Source organism: Canis lupus, chromosome 10, assembly GCF_011100685.1.
Source record: "Canis lupus familiaris isolate Mischka breed German Shepherd chromosome 10, alternate assembly UU_Cfam_GSD_1.0, whole genome shotgun sequence".
Lineage (NCBI taxonomy): Eukaryota > Metazoa > Chordata > Mammalia > Carnivora > Canidae > Canis > Canis lupus.
Genome location: NC_049231.1, coordinates 36,108,084 through 36,123,865, shown reverse-complemented (window position 1 = coordinate 36,123,865; position 15,782 = coordinate 36,108,084). Strand labels below are relative to the sequence as shown.

The window sequence follows — 15,782 nt, the reverse complement described above, 5'->3', positions numbered from 1 at the left end:
GTGGATATTAGGATGAGGGCAGTAGGGATAGAGGGAAGTAGATGGATTCTAAACATATTTAAGAGATGGAATCAGTAGATCTTGAAGATTGTTTTGATGTGGGAGGTCTACAGTAGGTTTCAGTCAAGAATGAAATTCAGCTTTATTAATTTGGCTATTGGATAAATGATACTGCCTTTTTTGCTGAGATAGGAAACAAAACTGGAGGGAGAGGATTCTATTTTTTTTTTAATTTGTAACTTTAATTTTTATATAGGAAATAATTCATTTATTATGAATATTATCTTTTCATTTGCAGTATTCTTCTAGGTAACACAGTGTTTTTGTTTTTAAAAGTTTATAAAATGAGATGCCTGGGTTGAGCATCTGCCTTTGGCTCAGGTCCTGATCTCAGGATCCTGGGATCGAGTCCTACATCAGGCTCCCTGCATGGAGCCTGCTTCTCCCTCTGCCTATGTCTCTGCCTCTCTCTGTGTCTCTCACGAATAAGCAAATGAAATCTTCAAAAAAAAAAATAAAAGTTTATAAAATATTTATGACATATAGAAAAACATAGGGAATATTATAACATCAACTATATACTCATTGCCCATATTGCATAATGCTAAAATTTTATTAATAATTCTGTTTGATACTTGAAAGAAAATAAAATGTTTCAATTACAGTTGAAACAGCTTTCCTCCATCCCATACCCTCTTCCTTTTCCCAAGGATTAAGCACTCCCTTGAAATTGATGTAGATCCATTATATTCTTCTTTAACCCTTTTATATATTCTTATATACGTATTGCTTTGAATGTTTTAAAATGTTACGTAGGTAGTGATGTATTGTGGATTTCTTTTTGTAGCATCCTTCATTTGTTGCTAAATTTTTTAGTTGTATGTGTTTGGAAAATGTAGTTCTAGTTCATTCGTCATACCTGCCATGTAGCATTCTAGCCTCTAAATAAACAGCTTTTTTTTTTTGAGAGAGAGAGCACATGTACAAGTGGGGGTGGGAGAGGAAAGGGAGAGAGCCCAGCATGGGGTTTTGATCCTGGGACCCTGGGATCATGACCTAAGCTGAAGGCAGATACTTAACTGATTGAGCTACTCAGGTACCCCTATTTGTTTATGTCTACATAAATATACAAGATGGAGTTTATATTTTATGATTAGCTCTATTTAAGTGTCCTTAGCCTGCAAGAGGTAATAGTTGTAGGGTGCTACCAAATTGTTCTCCAAAGTAACTGTGCTTATTAGTTTACATTCCCATCAGCAACATTCTGGAGTTATCTTCTCCCATAATATGACAGATACCTCACTGATGTAGTTTGCATTTTTTTGCCTTTGAGTGTTAAATCCATTAAGATGATTCTGAGTTGAAACACTAATGATAAGACTATATATATATATTTTTTTTAAAGATTTTATTTATTTATTCATGAGAGACAGAGAGAGAGAGAGAGGCAGAGACACAGGCAGAGGGAGAAGCAGACTCCATGCAGGGAGCCCAATGTAGGACTCGATCCCTGGACTCCAGGATTATGCCCTTGGCCGAAGGCAGGCACTAAACTGCTGAGCCACCCAGGGATCCTGATAAGACCATATTTTTAAGCGAACCAAGATAGTAATCTGCAGGTGCATACACAGGACTTTGAGTAAAAAGACCAGTTTCTTTTATATCAAATCTAAATGTTGAAAGTAAATGAGATGACAACCCCGTGTCCAGGAATTAAGTTTCGATTCTCTAGAATTCTACAGTTTTTTGTTAAACAATATAAGCACAATAGTAGAACTTTCTGGATTTCATCATATGCTGAGATAAAAGAATTACAGCAAATTTTTTATTAACAGTGGACCAATGATGGGGAATCTGTTAGTGATTGTATTAGAATTCATTTCTTTCAAGGCTATATATATCTGCCTCAAGAACTGCTGGACCTGAGACAGGTGAAGGCAAGTGTCTTATTGGGTTTCCAGAGTAGTGGCCTGGTCCCATACAGAAAACTTCCACATCCAGAAATGATAGAAAAAAAGTTAACATTTTTTTTAAGTTTTTATTTTAATTTCAATTAGTTAACATAGTATTATATTAGTTTCAGATGTGCAATGTAGTGATTCAAAACTTCCATACATCTTGAGCTATCTTCAAATAGGGAAAATGTGATGTACGTTCACAGTGGCCTGCTGAGCACTGAAGGAAACAATGAACTCACATCAAATAATTCCAGACCTAGAAAGTCCAAGATGAAGGCTCTAGCAGATTCATTGTCTATTCGGAGCCCACTTTCTGGTTCACAGACAGCTATCTTTTTGCTGTGTTCTCACATGTTAAAAGGGCCTCTTTAAAATTTCTTTATAAAGTGTACAATTCAGTTATTTTTAGAATATTCAAAGAGTTATGCTACCATCACCGTAGCCAATTTTATAATATTTTCATTATCCAAGTAAGAAACCCCCTACTCATTAGATCGCTCTCCTCATTAACCACCCACACTCCCCTGACACCCTCCGCCCCATTTCCTGTCAACCCTAGGCAACTATTAGTCTATTTTCTGGCTATAGAGGTATTCGAAGTAAAGAATAGAGAAGATTTGAAATAGGCAAATAGGCAGGCACTATGATGAGTGGGAGAGAGAGAGCCAACCATGAAAATATAAAACGATTTCTGGACTACATTGAGAATGCAGTAGAGGTTCCCTGAATTTAAAATAGTACAACTTTTTCTGATGTGTGTTTTCTCCATTGGTATCGAGCAGCGCGGCATTGAGGTTAGAGCTGTAATGCAGAGCTAAGATTTTTCAGTCTAAGTGATGGACAAGAAGAAGAGGGGGATAGAGTATAGGGAAAGAAAAGATGGTACAGTTGAAGTGGAGCATGGAATAGAAGCTGGATAGGGGATTGTTCTCTATAGTATTGATGCATTTTAGACCTCAAATTCTCTAGAGTCTTCATGGTGGAATCTCACTATGGTGTCACATCATTTTGCAACAAGATAGAATTTCTGTGTAAGCTTACTTGCTGTGGTAGTCTAGCTGTTGCTATAATACAGATTTTACTTGTACCCATGTAATCCTAAATACCATTTGATTAAGCTACAGCCTCAGTAAATAAAACCTAATTTGTAGAATTTGTGAATGAACTTTCTAAAAACATTTGAATCTGACATTTTAATGCAGTGTGAAACTGCAGCACAACAGGAGTTTGCTGAAGAACTTCAGAAGCGGGAACGTTTTTTAGTTGAAAGAGAACAGCTGCTTTTCAGACATGAAACTGCTTTGAGTAAAATTAAAGGTGTTGAAGAAGAGGTTCTTACAAGATTTCAGATTATAAATGAGGTAACTATATAGCATTTGATTTCAGAGTAATATTATAATTTGTTTTTCTTAATTTAGATTCACTTACTATTAGCATTTTGCCACATTTGCTCTATTTCTTCTTTGTCCTTCCTTACCCCACCAATTTTTTCCTGACCATTTGAAACTAACTTGCAAAAATCATGACTCAGCACCCCTGAAACTTCCTTAGTATTATCAATACTTAATCTTAGGACTGTGTATCTCCTGAGCATAAAGATATTTGTCACATCATTATCATATTAGGAAATTCATGCTAATTGAATAATTTAACTTGATATATAGTCTGTATTCACTTTCCCAGTTAGGTGTTGAAATTTTTTTTTAAGAATGAATTTATTTATTTATTTATTTATGAAAGTGTGTGTGTGTGAGGGGCAGAGGAAGAGGCAGAGAATCTTTTTTATTATTATTTTTTTAAGCTTTTATTTATTTAAGGCAGAGAATCTTAAGTAGACTCCCCACTGAGCATGGAGCCTGATGTGGGGCTCAATCCCACAACCCTGAGATCATAATCTAAACTGAAACTGAGAGTTAGATGCTTAACTGATTGAGCCACCCAGGTACCCCATTGTCTTGAAATCTTTTATTGCATGTTTTATTATTATTTAAAACAATTTTTTTAATTTATTTTTTATTGGTGTTCAGTTTACTAACATACAGAATAACCCCCAGTAAAACAATTTTTTAAATATTTTATTTATTTATCCATGAGAGACACAGAGAGAAAGAGAGACACAGGCAAAGTCAGAGAAACAGGCTCCCCACAAGGAGCCCGATGTGAGACTCAATCCCGGATGCTGGGATCACATCCTGAGCTGAAGGCAGACACTCAACTGCTGAGCCACTCAGACGTCCCAGCATGTTTTATTATTATTTTCTGATTAAAGAACTAGACAGAATTTCACGCATTGTACTGGATTTTTATATGTTTTTGGTTTCTGTAAATCTAGAGCAGTCAACCATTTTCTTTTTTGTGAGACTTTCTTTGAAGATTCCAGGCTAGTAGTCTTACCCACCCCTAGCACTCTGTGCCCCCTGCCAATAACTATTGACCTATTTTCTGACCCTGTACTTCTGCCTTTCCCAGAATGTTATGTAAATAAAATTACGATTTTTCTTTATCTGTGGTTTTTAGCAGACATTTAATTATGAGATAGCTCCACATACTTTTCTTTGAGTTTATCCTGTTTGGGATTAACTGAATATCTTTGACTTTTTAAATTAATGTCTTTCACCAAATTTGGGATGTTTTCAACTGATATTTCTTCTCTTATTTTTTAATTTTCCAACTTCTTTCTTCTCCTGTAATTCCGGTGACTTACATATTAGGTCTTTTGCTGTTATACCACAGAGTCTCTGCTTCTTTTTTCTCATTTGTTTCTTCTGTGTTCTTCAGATTTGATAATATCTATTACCTACAATTATGTTCATTGTTTTTTATTTCCATGTTGCTACTGAAATCATCTAGTGAATTTTATTTTTAATATTTTAAAGTTCTAAGATTGCTAATTATGGTCTTTTAATTAAGTTTAATTTTCCTTATGAGAATTTTTATCTTTCCATTTATATTTGTTCATATTTACCTCAGGGAACATATCTAAAAATTCAGTGTTTGGATCATGTAAGGATTGGCATTTTTCTTGAGATTTAGTCACATTTTTCTGGCTGTCTGTATGCTCAGTGACTTTTTGTCCCTATTGTATTTGGGACCTTTTGGATATTGTACAGATTCTGGATCTGGTTATAATCCTCTGGAGACTATTTTTTAAGCAATCAGCCCAATTGAGGTGTTTGTTTACTTATAAATTGAAGTATAATTGACATACTTTATGTTTCAGATGTAAACGTAGTGATTTGACATTTTTATTTTTATTTTTTTTTTAATATATTTTTTTCAATTTTTATTTATTTATGATAGTCACAGAGAGAGAGAGAGAGAGAGGCAGAGACACAGGCCGAGAGAGAAGCAGGCTCCATGCACCGGGAGCCCGACGTGGGATTCGATCCCGGGTCTCCAGGATCGCGCCCTGGGCCAAAGGCAGGCGCCAAACCGATGCACCACCCAGGGATCCCTGATTTGACATTTTTATTTTTATTTTATTTTTATTTTTTATTTTTTTAATATATATATTTTTTCTTTATTTATTTATGATAGTCACACAGAGAGAGAGAGAGAGAGAGGCAGAGACACAGGCAGAGGGAGAAGCAGGCTCCATGCACCGGGAGCCCGACGCGGGACTCGATCCCGGATCTCCAGGATCGCGCCCTGGGCCAAAGGCAGGCGCCAAACCACTGCGCCACCCAGGGATCCCCTGATTTGACATTTTTAAATGCATTATGAAACACTCACCATGATAAACTAGTTACCATCTCTCACTATATAATGCTGTTATAATATTATTGACTATATTCTCTATGCTATACATTACATTCCTGACTTATTATACCTGGGAATTTTGTACCTTTTGACTACCTTTACCTGTTTTGCCCACTGCCCACCTCCCTCCCCATCTGGCAGCTGCACTAGTTCTTTCTTTTATGAGTCTATTTCTATTTCTGTTATATTTTGTTAATTCATTTGTTTTGTTTTTATTTCATGTAAAAGTGAAGTTATGTAGTGATTGTCTTTCTCTGACTTATTTCACGTAGCATAAATACCCTCAAGGTTCCTTCATGTTGTCACAAATGGCAAAATTTGATTCTTTTTTTAAGTCTGTGTAATATTCCACTGTATATTTATGCAGCATCTTTATCCAGTCATCTCTCAGTGAACACCTAGGTGTCCTCCATATCTTGGCTGTTGTAAATAATGCTGTAGTGAATATAGGTGTGCATATATCTTTTAGAATTAATGTTTTCATTTTCTTTAGGTAAATAACCAGAAGTAGAGTTGCAGGATCATACGGTAGTTCTATTTTGAAGTTTTTGAGGAACGTCCATGTATTTTCCAGAGTGGCTGCTCTGATTCGCATCAACAGTTCATGCATGAGGTTTCCCTTTCTCCTCCTCCTTGCCAACATTTTTATTTCTTGTGTTTTTGATATAAGCCATTCTGACTGTTTAAGGTGATATCTCATTGTGGTTTTGATTTGCATTTCCCTGATAGACTAGTGAAGTTGAGCATTTTTTCATGTACCTCTTGGCCATCAGTATGTCTTCTTTGGAAAAATATCTGTTAAGGTCCATTTCCTATTTTTCAATTGGATTGTTTGTTTATTTGTATGAGTTCTTTTTTTTTTTTTTAAGATTTTATTTATTTATTTATTCATTAGAGACAGAGAGAGAGAGAGAGACAGAGAGACAGAGAGAGGCAGAGACACAGGTAGAGGAAGAAGCAGGCTCCATGCAGGGAGCCTGATGTGGGAGTCAGTCCCGGGTCTCCAGGATCACACCCTGGGCTGAAGGCAGCGCTAAACCGCTGAGCCACCTGGGCTGCCCTGAGTTGTAGGAGTTCTTCATGTTATTTGAATATTTTGAATACAAGTGTCCAAATATATATTGGATATATCATTTGCAGATATTTTCTCCTATTCAGTAAGTTGTTTTTCCATTATATTAATGATTTCCTTCACTGTGCAAAACCTTTTTAGTTTGATGTAAATTGAATTGTATTTTTTTTTCTCCAGTTGTTTAGTTTTGCTTTTGTTGCCCTTGCCTGAAAACACAGACCAAAAATATATTGTTAAGACTGATGTCCAGGAGTTTATTACCATTGTTTTCTTTTAGGAGTTTTATGGTTTCAGGTCTTGAATTCGTTCTGAGTTTATTTTTGTATATAGTATGAGAAAGTGGTCCAGTTTCTTTTGTATGTATCTATTCAGTTTTCTCAGCACTATTTATTAAAGAGACTATTTTTTCCCTATTGTATATTCTTTCCTCCTTTGTAGTAGATTACCATATAAGCATGAGTTTGATTCTGGCTCTCTGTTCTGTTCCATTTATCTCCACATCAGTTTTTGTGCCAGCACTATACTGTTTTGATAACTATAGCTTTGTAGTAAAGTTGGAAATCTGGAAGTATGATATCTCCAAGTTTGTTTTTCTTTCTCAGTGTTGCTTTGGCTGTTGGGGTCTTTTGTGATCCAAACAAATTTTAGTATTCTAATTCTGTGAAAAATGCTTTTGGCATTTTTGGTAAGGATTGCACTGACTCTGTAGATTACTTTAGGTAGTATGGAAATTTTAACAGTATTAATTGTTCTAATCCATGAGCATGGTATATCTTTCTGTTTATTTGTGACATCTTCAATGTCTTTCATTAATGCCTTATAATTTTTGGAATGCAGGTCTTTCACTTCCTTGGGTAAATTAATTCAGAGGTATTTTTATTATTGTTTTAGTGCAATTGTAAATGAGATTGTTTTTTTAATTTCTCCTTCTGCTATTTTGGCGTTAGTATAGAAACACAACTGATTTCTGTATGTTACTTTTGTATCTTGCAACTTTACTGAATTCACATATTCTAATAATTTTTGGTGAATTCTTGAGGGTTGACTATATATAACATACTGTCATCTGCAAATAATGTTGGTCTTACTTCTTCCTTACCAACTTGGATGCTTTTTCTTTTTCTTCTCTAATTGCTATGGCTAGGTTTTCCAGTGTTATGTTGAATAAAAGTGGTGAAAGTAGGCATTCTAGTCTTGTTCCTAATCTTAGAATAAAAGCTTTAAGCATTTCACCATTGAGTATGATGTTAGCTGTAGCTTTCTCATATATCCTTTATTATGTTGATATATGTTCCCTCTATACTCTCTTTGTTAATAGTTTTAATCATGAATGGTTATTGCCTCTTGACAAATGTTTTTTTCTGCATCTGTGGAGATGATCATACGATTTTCATTCTTCATTTTGTTAATATTGCATATCACATTAATTTGTGAATATTGAGCCATTCTTACATCCCTGGAATATATCAGGGTAGTGCTGACCACACAGAATGAATTTGGGAGCATTCCTTCCTCTTAAGTTTTTTTTTTTTTGGAATATTTGGGAGAAAGATGGATGTGAACTCTGCTTTGAATGTTTGGTAGAATTTTCCTCTGAAGCCATCTGTTTGTTGGGCATTTTTGATTACTAATTCAATTTCATTTCTAGTAATTGGTCTGTTTAGATTTTCTATTTCTTCCTGATTTAATCTTGGAAGATTGTATATTTCTAGGAATTTATCCATTTCTTCTACATCATCCAAGTTTTTAGCATATAATTTTTAATAATAGTTTCTTATGAGTCTTTGTATTTCTGTGATGTCAGTTATAACTTCTCTTTAATTTTGGATTTTAGTTTTTTGAGTCCTCCCTTTTTTTCTTGGTGCATCTGGCTGTAGGTTTATCTATTTTATCTTTTTAAATCTCATAATTTTGTTCATCTTTTCTCTTTCTGTTTTCTCCTGGCTTTTAAAGTCTCTATTTCATTTATTTCTGCTCATGATACTTATATTTTCTTTCCTTCTGTGAACTTGGACTTTGTTCTTCTTTTTCTGATTCCTTTAGGGTGTGAGGTTAAATTGTTTATTTGAGATTTTTTTCTTGTTTCTTGAGGTTGGCGTGTAATGCTGTAAATCTCCCTCTTAAACTTCTTTTGTTGTGTCCTAAAAATTTTTGAATGATGTGTTTCCATATTCATTTGTCTCAGGTATTTTTTAATTTCCTCTGTTTTTTTGTTGATCCACTGGTTATTAGTAATATGTTGTTTAGCCTCCATGTATTTGTGGGGTTTTTTCCATTTTTCTTATAATTGATCTGTAGTTTCATACCACTATGGTTGGAAAAGTATGTTTCCATGTGCACTAGAAAAGAAGGTGTATTCTGTTTTTGGATGGAGTGCTCTGTATATATCTGTTAATGTGTTGTTCAGAATGACTGTTTTCTTACTGACATTCTGTCTGGATGATCTATCCATTGATATAAGCGAGGTGACAAAGTCCCCAACTGTAACTCTTTTTCTGTCAATTTCCCTTAATGTCTGTTAAGATTTACTTTATATACTTAGGTGCTCATATGTTGGGTGTGCATAAATACTTATAATTGTTATGTTCTCTAGTTGGATTGATCCATTTATCACTATGTAGTGCCCTTCTTTGTCTCTTGTTACAGTCATTGTTTTAAAGTCTGTTTTGTCTGATACAAGAATTATATTCCAGCTTTTTTTTTTTTTCATTTCCACTTATTGTAATATCTTTTTACATCTCTTCACTTTGTCTCTACGTGTCTTTAGATCTGAAGTTAGTCTTTTGTCAGAAGCATATATGGGTTTGTTTTTTAATCCATTCACTCACCTTCTGTCTTTTATTGGAGCATTGAGTCCATTTACAGGTATATACTAGTTGCAATTTTGTTTTCTAGTTGTTTCATAGTTCTTCTCTGTACCATTCTTCTCCTCTTGTTCTTTTCCTTTGTAGTTGAGAACTTAGTGTTATGTGTAGATTCCTTTTTCTTTATTTTTTTTTAATCTGTTACAGGTTTTTGGTTTGTGGTTACCATGAAGTTAAAATATGACACTCTATGTTTCTAGCATTCCAATTTTTTTTTTTTTTAAGATTTCATTTATTTCACAGAGAGCGCACAAGTAGGCAGAGGGAGAGGGAGAAGCAGCCTTCTCACCTAGCAGGGAGCTGGATGCGGGGCTGGATCCCAGGACCCTGGGATCATGACCTGAGCTGAAGGTAGACATTTAACTGAGCCACCCAGGTGCTCCTAGCACTCTATTTTAAATTGATAGTCACTTAGATTTGAACACATTCTAAAAGTAATACATTTTACTCCCTTCCATCTACATTTTATGTATTTTATGTCATATTTATATCTTTTAATTTTGTGTATCCCTTAACTACATATTGTAAATATAGTTGACTTTCCTACTTTTGTTTTTTACCTTCATACTAGCTTTTCAAGTGGCATACTACTTTTACTGTATGTTTACTTTGGTATACTACTTTTACTATATGTTTACTCTTCCCAGTGAAATATTTTAATAATTTTTTTCCTTCTAGTTATGACTTTCTTTTCCACTTAAAGAAATTCCTGTAACATTTCTTTCTTTTTTTTTTTTCCTGTAACATTTCTTGTGGGGTTTATTTAGTGGTGATGAACTCCTTTAACTTTTGTTTATTTTGGAAACCCTATCTCTTCTTCAGTCTGAGTAATAACCTTAGTAATAACCTTGTGGGATAGAATATTTCTGGTTACAACCAAGAAGGCTTTTTTATTTAAGCACTTTGAGTGCATCATGCCACTCCCTTCTAGCCTGTGAAAAATCAGCTGATAGTCTTATAAGTGTTCCTTTTCTTTCCTTCTTATTTATCTTTTTATTTATTTGAGAGAGCGTTTGTGTGCATGCATTGAGGGAGAAGTAGAGGAAGAGGAGACAGACCCTCAAGTGAATTCCCTGCTGAGCTCAGAGCATGACACAGGGCTTTGTTCCATGATTCCAAGATCATGACCTGAGCTGAAATTGAGAGTTGGATGCTCAACCGACTAAGCCACCCAGGTGCTCCTAAGTGTACTCTTTCATGTAGCTAGTTACTTTTCTCTTGCTTCTTTTAAGATTATCTTTTTTAAAAAAACTTTAATTTTTGGTATTTTAATTATTATGATTCTTGTTATGGACCTTTTTGGGTTTGTCTTGTTTGGGGTTCTCTGTGCTTCCTGGACCTGGATATCTGTTTCCTTCCCCAGGTAACGGTAGTTTTTAGCTATTCTCCAAATAATTTTTCTACCCATTTCTTTCTGTCTTCTCCTTTTGTACCCCTATAATGCAATTGTTAGTATGCTTGATGTTGTTCTAGAGGTCCCTTAGCCTATTTTCATGTTCTTTTTGCTGTTTAACTTGGATGATTTCTGCTACCCTGTCTTCCAGATTGCTGATTTCTCTTCTTCTGCATCCTCTAATCTGCTGTTGATTATCTCTAGTATATTTTTTATTTCAGTTATTATATTCTTCATCTCATTTCTCATTTTTTATATTTTATATCTCATCTTCATTTTTTATATCTTCTGTCTCTGTTGAGATTCTCACTGAGTTCATCCATTTTTCTCCCCAAAGTAGAGGAGACCGTTACTTTGAATTATTTATGAGGTTAATTGTTTATCTCTGTTTCATTTAGTTCTTTTTCTGATATTTTTTTTTTTTTGTTCTTGTTCATAACATATTCCTCTGTCTTCTCATTTTGTCTGAGTTTCTGTTTTTGCGTATTAGGTAGGACACTTCCATCTCCTGACATTGAAAGTATGGACAATGAGTAGAGGGTGATATGTAGGACCCAGAAGTATAATCCCCTGGTCACCAGAACCAAGTACTCCAGGGGTGTTCCCTGTGTGAACTATGTATGCCCTCCTCTCGTGACTGGACTACAGTTGCTGCTGGTACAGTTGAGGATGAGACTGTGCCCTGGCCCAGCACCTGGCTACAATGTCTGGCCATGACTACTGCAGGTGCATTGGTGTTTGGGGCTGGCCAGCATGCTGGCTGAAGGCCCATCTGTGGCTGCTGCCTGAGTGGGTGACTGTGACTCTGGAGGGTGGGTCTGGCTCCTTCTCCCTGAGACAACAGTTTCTTTGAATGGTTGCCATCCTGACCAAGGATGCCAACTGGTTGTGTCAGGGTAGTTGCTATAGAGATTGTTTGCCAAGTATAGTGGGTGCCCAGGGATGCCTGCTGGGTTGAGTGAGTTGGGTGGGGTGGATCTCCAGGGGAATGCCAGAGTGAGGTGAACAGTGCTGGCAAGGTGGATGGAGAGTGTTAAAACTGGCACCTACTAGCATTGGAACAGCTAGGCTGAAAGAGGGACCAAAAATTGGCACTCCATGGCTGCTTCTCCCAGAGACATTTCCTCCAGATTCCTGATCCTCTGGCACATATGCTAAAATTAGTAAATATCCCTAATATATGGTGCAGGCACTTTTCACACTACCTGTATGGTAGGTGTTGAAGTGAGTGAGATTGTGTTCAGACCCTTTAATGTGGAGTCTTGGTTTCTTGTTAGCTTGCAGCTCTCCAGGAGTTAAGCCATGCTGATTTTTCAGTGCTCCTGGATTTATGCCCAGCTGATTTTCAAAGCCAGATATTATGGGGACTTGTCTTCCTAGAGCAGATCCCAGGGCAAGGGTGGCAGTATGCCTGATATGGGGCTTTGAACTCCACACTCCTTAGGACCTCCATTTTTGTGCTATCCCTTCTGCTTGTGGGTTGCCATGCCTGGGTTTGTTTCCGACCAGATTGTATTTCTGCCTCTCTCACCCTTCTTGATGTCCCTGTTTCTTCATATCTTTACCTGTAGAAGAGCTGTTTGCTCGTCTTCACGTTATTCTCAGAGGAGATTGCTCTCCATGTAGTTGCAACCTTGGTGTATTCATGGAAAGAGGTGAGTTCAGGATCTTCATGCTCCATTTTCCCTCCTCCATCCTGATTAGGTGTAGGCCAGAGTTGTTTGTCACCTTCTGTGGGAAGTGACCCAATCTTGGTTCAGTTTTCAAAGCTTTTATGATGTTGCTTCAGAGTTGTCTTATACATGTGCCACTTAGGTTTAGTCTGATACTCAGGCAGTGATATAAATCTTATTAGTTCAATTGTCAAGACCTTTATTGTGGTGCTCAGTGTCTTTTCCGTGCTTAAGGAATTGGGAGGTTAGTCTGCAACTTGGGTAGTATATTTAAACTGAGCTCTGATCTCGCTACATTTGCTCTGCTGCTTTTGTTTATGCTGTGCTTAAGCAGCTTAGGCTTTAGCCAGTTTTCCACAGGTTTATGTACACTAGAATGAAAGGATCCTCTTTCTGAGTCTCTTCTCTAATATACTCCCCACATTCCTTGGCTCACAGTGGCCTGTTTCCTGGCTTCCCTGGATGGAAAGGCAGAATTTTCTCTTAGAGTTTTAGCAGCTTATACAGCTTAAAGCTGCACTTAAGTAGTTAGGGGCCTGCTTTGGGGCAAGACTACTAGAGAAAGGGAAAAACAAAAACCCTGAAAACTTCATCTTGAGGGTTGCTCTGTGTCTTCACTCCTTTTTACAATTCCCTGCTTCTGCTTACTTTTTACAGTCTTTAGGGTAGTTACTTTTTGTGTTTTTTTCTAAGGATTTTAGTTGTTATTAGTAACAGAACTAGAGAGTAGTGGGCTTTTCTTGTCTTTCTGGAAATGGAACTTATATCCTATTTTTGTTTAAATTTGGAAAATGAGAATGTTAACTGAAATAACTGTATTTGCGACTATATACTAAGTTATTTAAAGAACCATTTAATGTAATAGTTAAATTACTTAAAGCTAATATTTTCACATGACTGGATTTTTAAATAGGGCAGGAGAAGAAATGCTTGGATTCTCAAGAAGTTTCCATCCTAGATTTATGCTTGATTTTTTTTTCTCTTTAGACTTGTTTGTTGTTATTCTTATTAAGTGTAAAGATAACAGCCTTATTTTAATGATACCTATATGTTTACTTGGAAGAAAGAAATTGATTCAGTTTTTTGATTTCCTGTAAAAAATTGCTTGTTTTAATACATTATAAATAATTTCAGAATAAAAGGTGAAATAAACTATACATATTTGCACTTTAAATCAAAATGTGCTATCTCATTTAAATATAATTAGAGGGTTAAATGATGTAAACAATTTTATTTTATTTTTTTTTAATTTATTTTTTATTGGTGTTCAATTTACTAACATACAGAATAACCCCCAGTGCCCGTCACCCATTCACTCCCACCCCCCGCCCTCCTCCCCTTCTACCACCCCTAGTTCGTTTCCCAGAGTTAGCAGTCTTTACGTTCTGTCTCCCTTTCTGATATTTCCCACCCATTTCTTCTCCCTTCCCTTATTTTCCCTTTCACTATTATTTATATTCCCCAAATGAATGAGAACATATAATGTTTGTCCTTCTCCGACTGACTTACTTCACTCAGCATAATACCCTCCAGTTCCATCCACGTTGAAGCAAATGGTGGGTATTTGTCATTTCTAATAGCTGAGTAATATTCCATTGTATACATAAACCACATCTTCTTTATCCATTCATCTTTCGTTGCACACCGAGGCTCCTTCCACAGTTTGGCTATCGTGGCCATTGCTGCTATAAACATCGGGGTGCAGGTGTCCCGGCGTTTCATTGCATTTGTATCTTTGGGGTAAATCCCCAACAGTGCAATTGCTGGGTCGTAGGGCAGGTATATTGATGTAAACAATTTTAGCTATTTAATGAGAAATTAGTTTGTTCTATCTATGAATATTTCTTTTCAAGGGTAATTTAAATCTTTAATTTATAAATACGAATAGCTAGTCTCTTGAAAAAGATCAGAAATCCTTGTTTTCTCACTCTATAATGTGAAAGAAATTATTTCAGTGAGTTTCATTGGATTTTTTTTGAGCAGAAGCAGAAAATAGTTTTTTAATAGGGACTTAACAAATGCTTTTAACACTTAATTATTACATTGGTTGATGATACAGTTTTTATAAATTATTTACAGTATTAGTCATGTATGCCTAAATGCACTGATTAAAGTCCTGATTTAAGGAGTTAAAAATTTTAATTATTTTGTGTTCAGTAGCATTAGTGACATGGAATCCTTACCTAATTTTTAGATCAGACTTTTTTTCTTCCCATCTAGCAACACGATGCAGAAGTTGAGCACTTAACTGAAGTCCTTAAGGAAAGAAAGAAAGAAAGTAAGAGGCTAAGATCCTCTTTTGATGCACTGAAAGAATTGAATGATAGCTTAAAAAAACAGGTAAGATTTATGTTGATAAATACTAGATTATAAGATTTTAAAAACTTGTATCATGTATATTTAACAAGTTATATATCCAAGTCTTAGATTATATTCTGGCTAGAGAAAATTTTGATTAACCTTATTTGCTAACTTTATTTCCTAGAATACTTTCAAATATAAATATGATATTCTTAAGCTTTTGATTTCTCATCATCTGATTTAGCATCCAGCTGAGATGTTTTTGCAGTTTGGAATTTTTAAAATATAAGAGCAATTACTAGATTTAAAACAAGCAAAAGAAATAAAAGACATGATAATCTGGGGATTTTTAGGCATTGATTTTATCTAATACTTCTTATAATTGCTATTTTATACCACTGCTTATTTAAGATTTGTTTATTTTCTGGGCATCTATTATATGCTGGGCATTGTACTTGAAGGAAGCCTTCACATTATTCATGGTCTCGTGAGTACAGAGTGCTGTCATACAGAGTGCTCTCCTATTGTACTGATATAATCTAGGTCACTGCTTAATACTGAAGTTGCAAAGCAAATATTTTGAGTTGTATCTTTTTTTTTTTTTTTTTTTTTTTTTACCTTTTGCCAGTTTTTGACTGAAAGATGTGAAAGTATGTTGAAGAGAGACAGGAGAATGATTATGTGTGCATTTGTGTGAGGCGGAATAGTAGACTGAACAGAAATTGAGATAAACCCAGTCACTTCAAAAATGAAAGCTTTGGG

General features: G+C 35.5%; 1 protein-coding gene across 9 annotated transcripts in view; it reads left to right on the top strand.

Annotated features, from left to right (window-relative positions):
- CCDC138 (coiled-coil domain containing 138) overlaps positions 1-15,782 on the top strand; it is a 110,404-nt gene that overhangs the window by 18,444 nt on the left and 76,178 nt on the right. For 7 of the 9 annotated variants that reach the window (XR_005365708.1, XM_038550846.1, XM_038550843.1 and 4 more), the window contains 2 exons: positions 3,161-3,319; positions 14,940-15,059. Coding sequence is in view for 6 of the 9 variants with exons in the window: in XM_038550843.1 (XP_038406771.1) it covers positions 3,161-3,319; positions 14,940-15,059 (279 nt within the window). In the remaining 3 variants the exon portion in view is untranslated. Of the gene's footprint in view, positions 1-3,160; positions 3,320-12,625; positions 12,702-14,939; positions 15,060-15,782 lie in introns of those variants that run through there. The other 2 variants (XM_038550848.1, XM_038550844.1) reach the window with 2 other exon arrangements.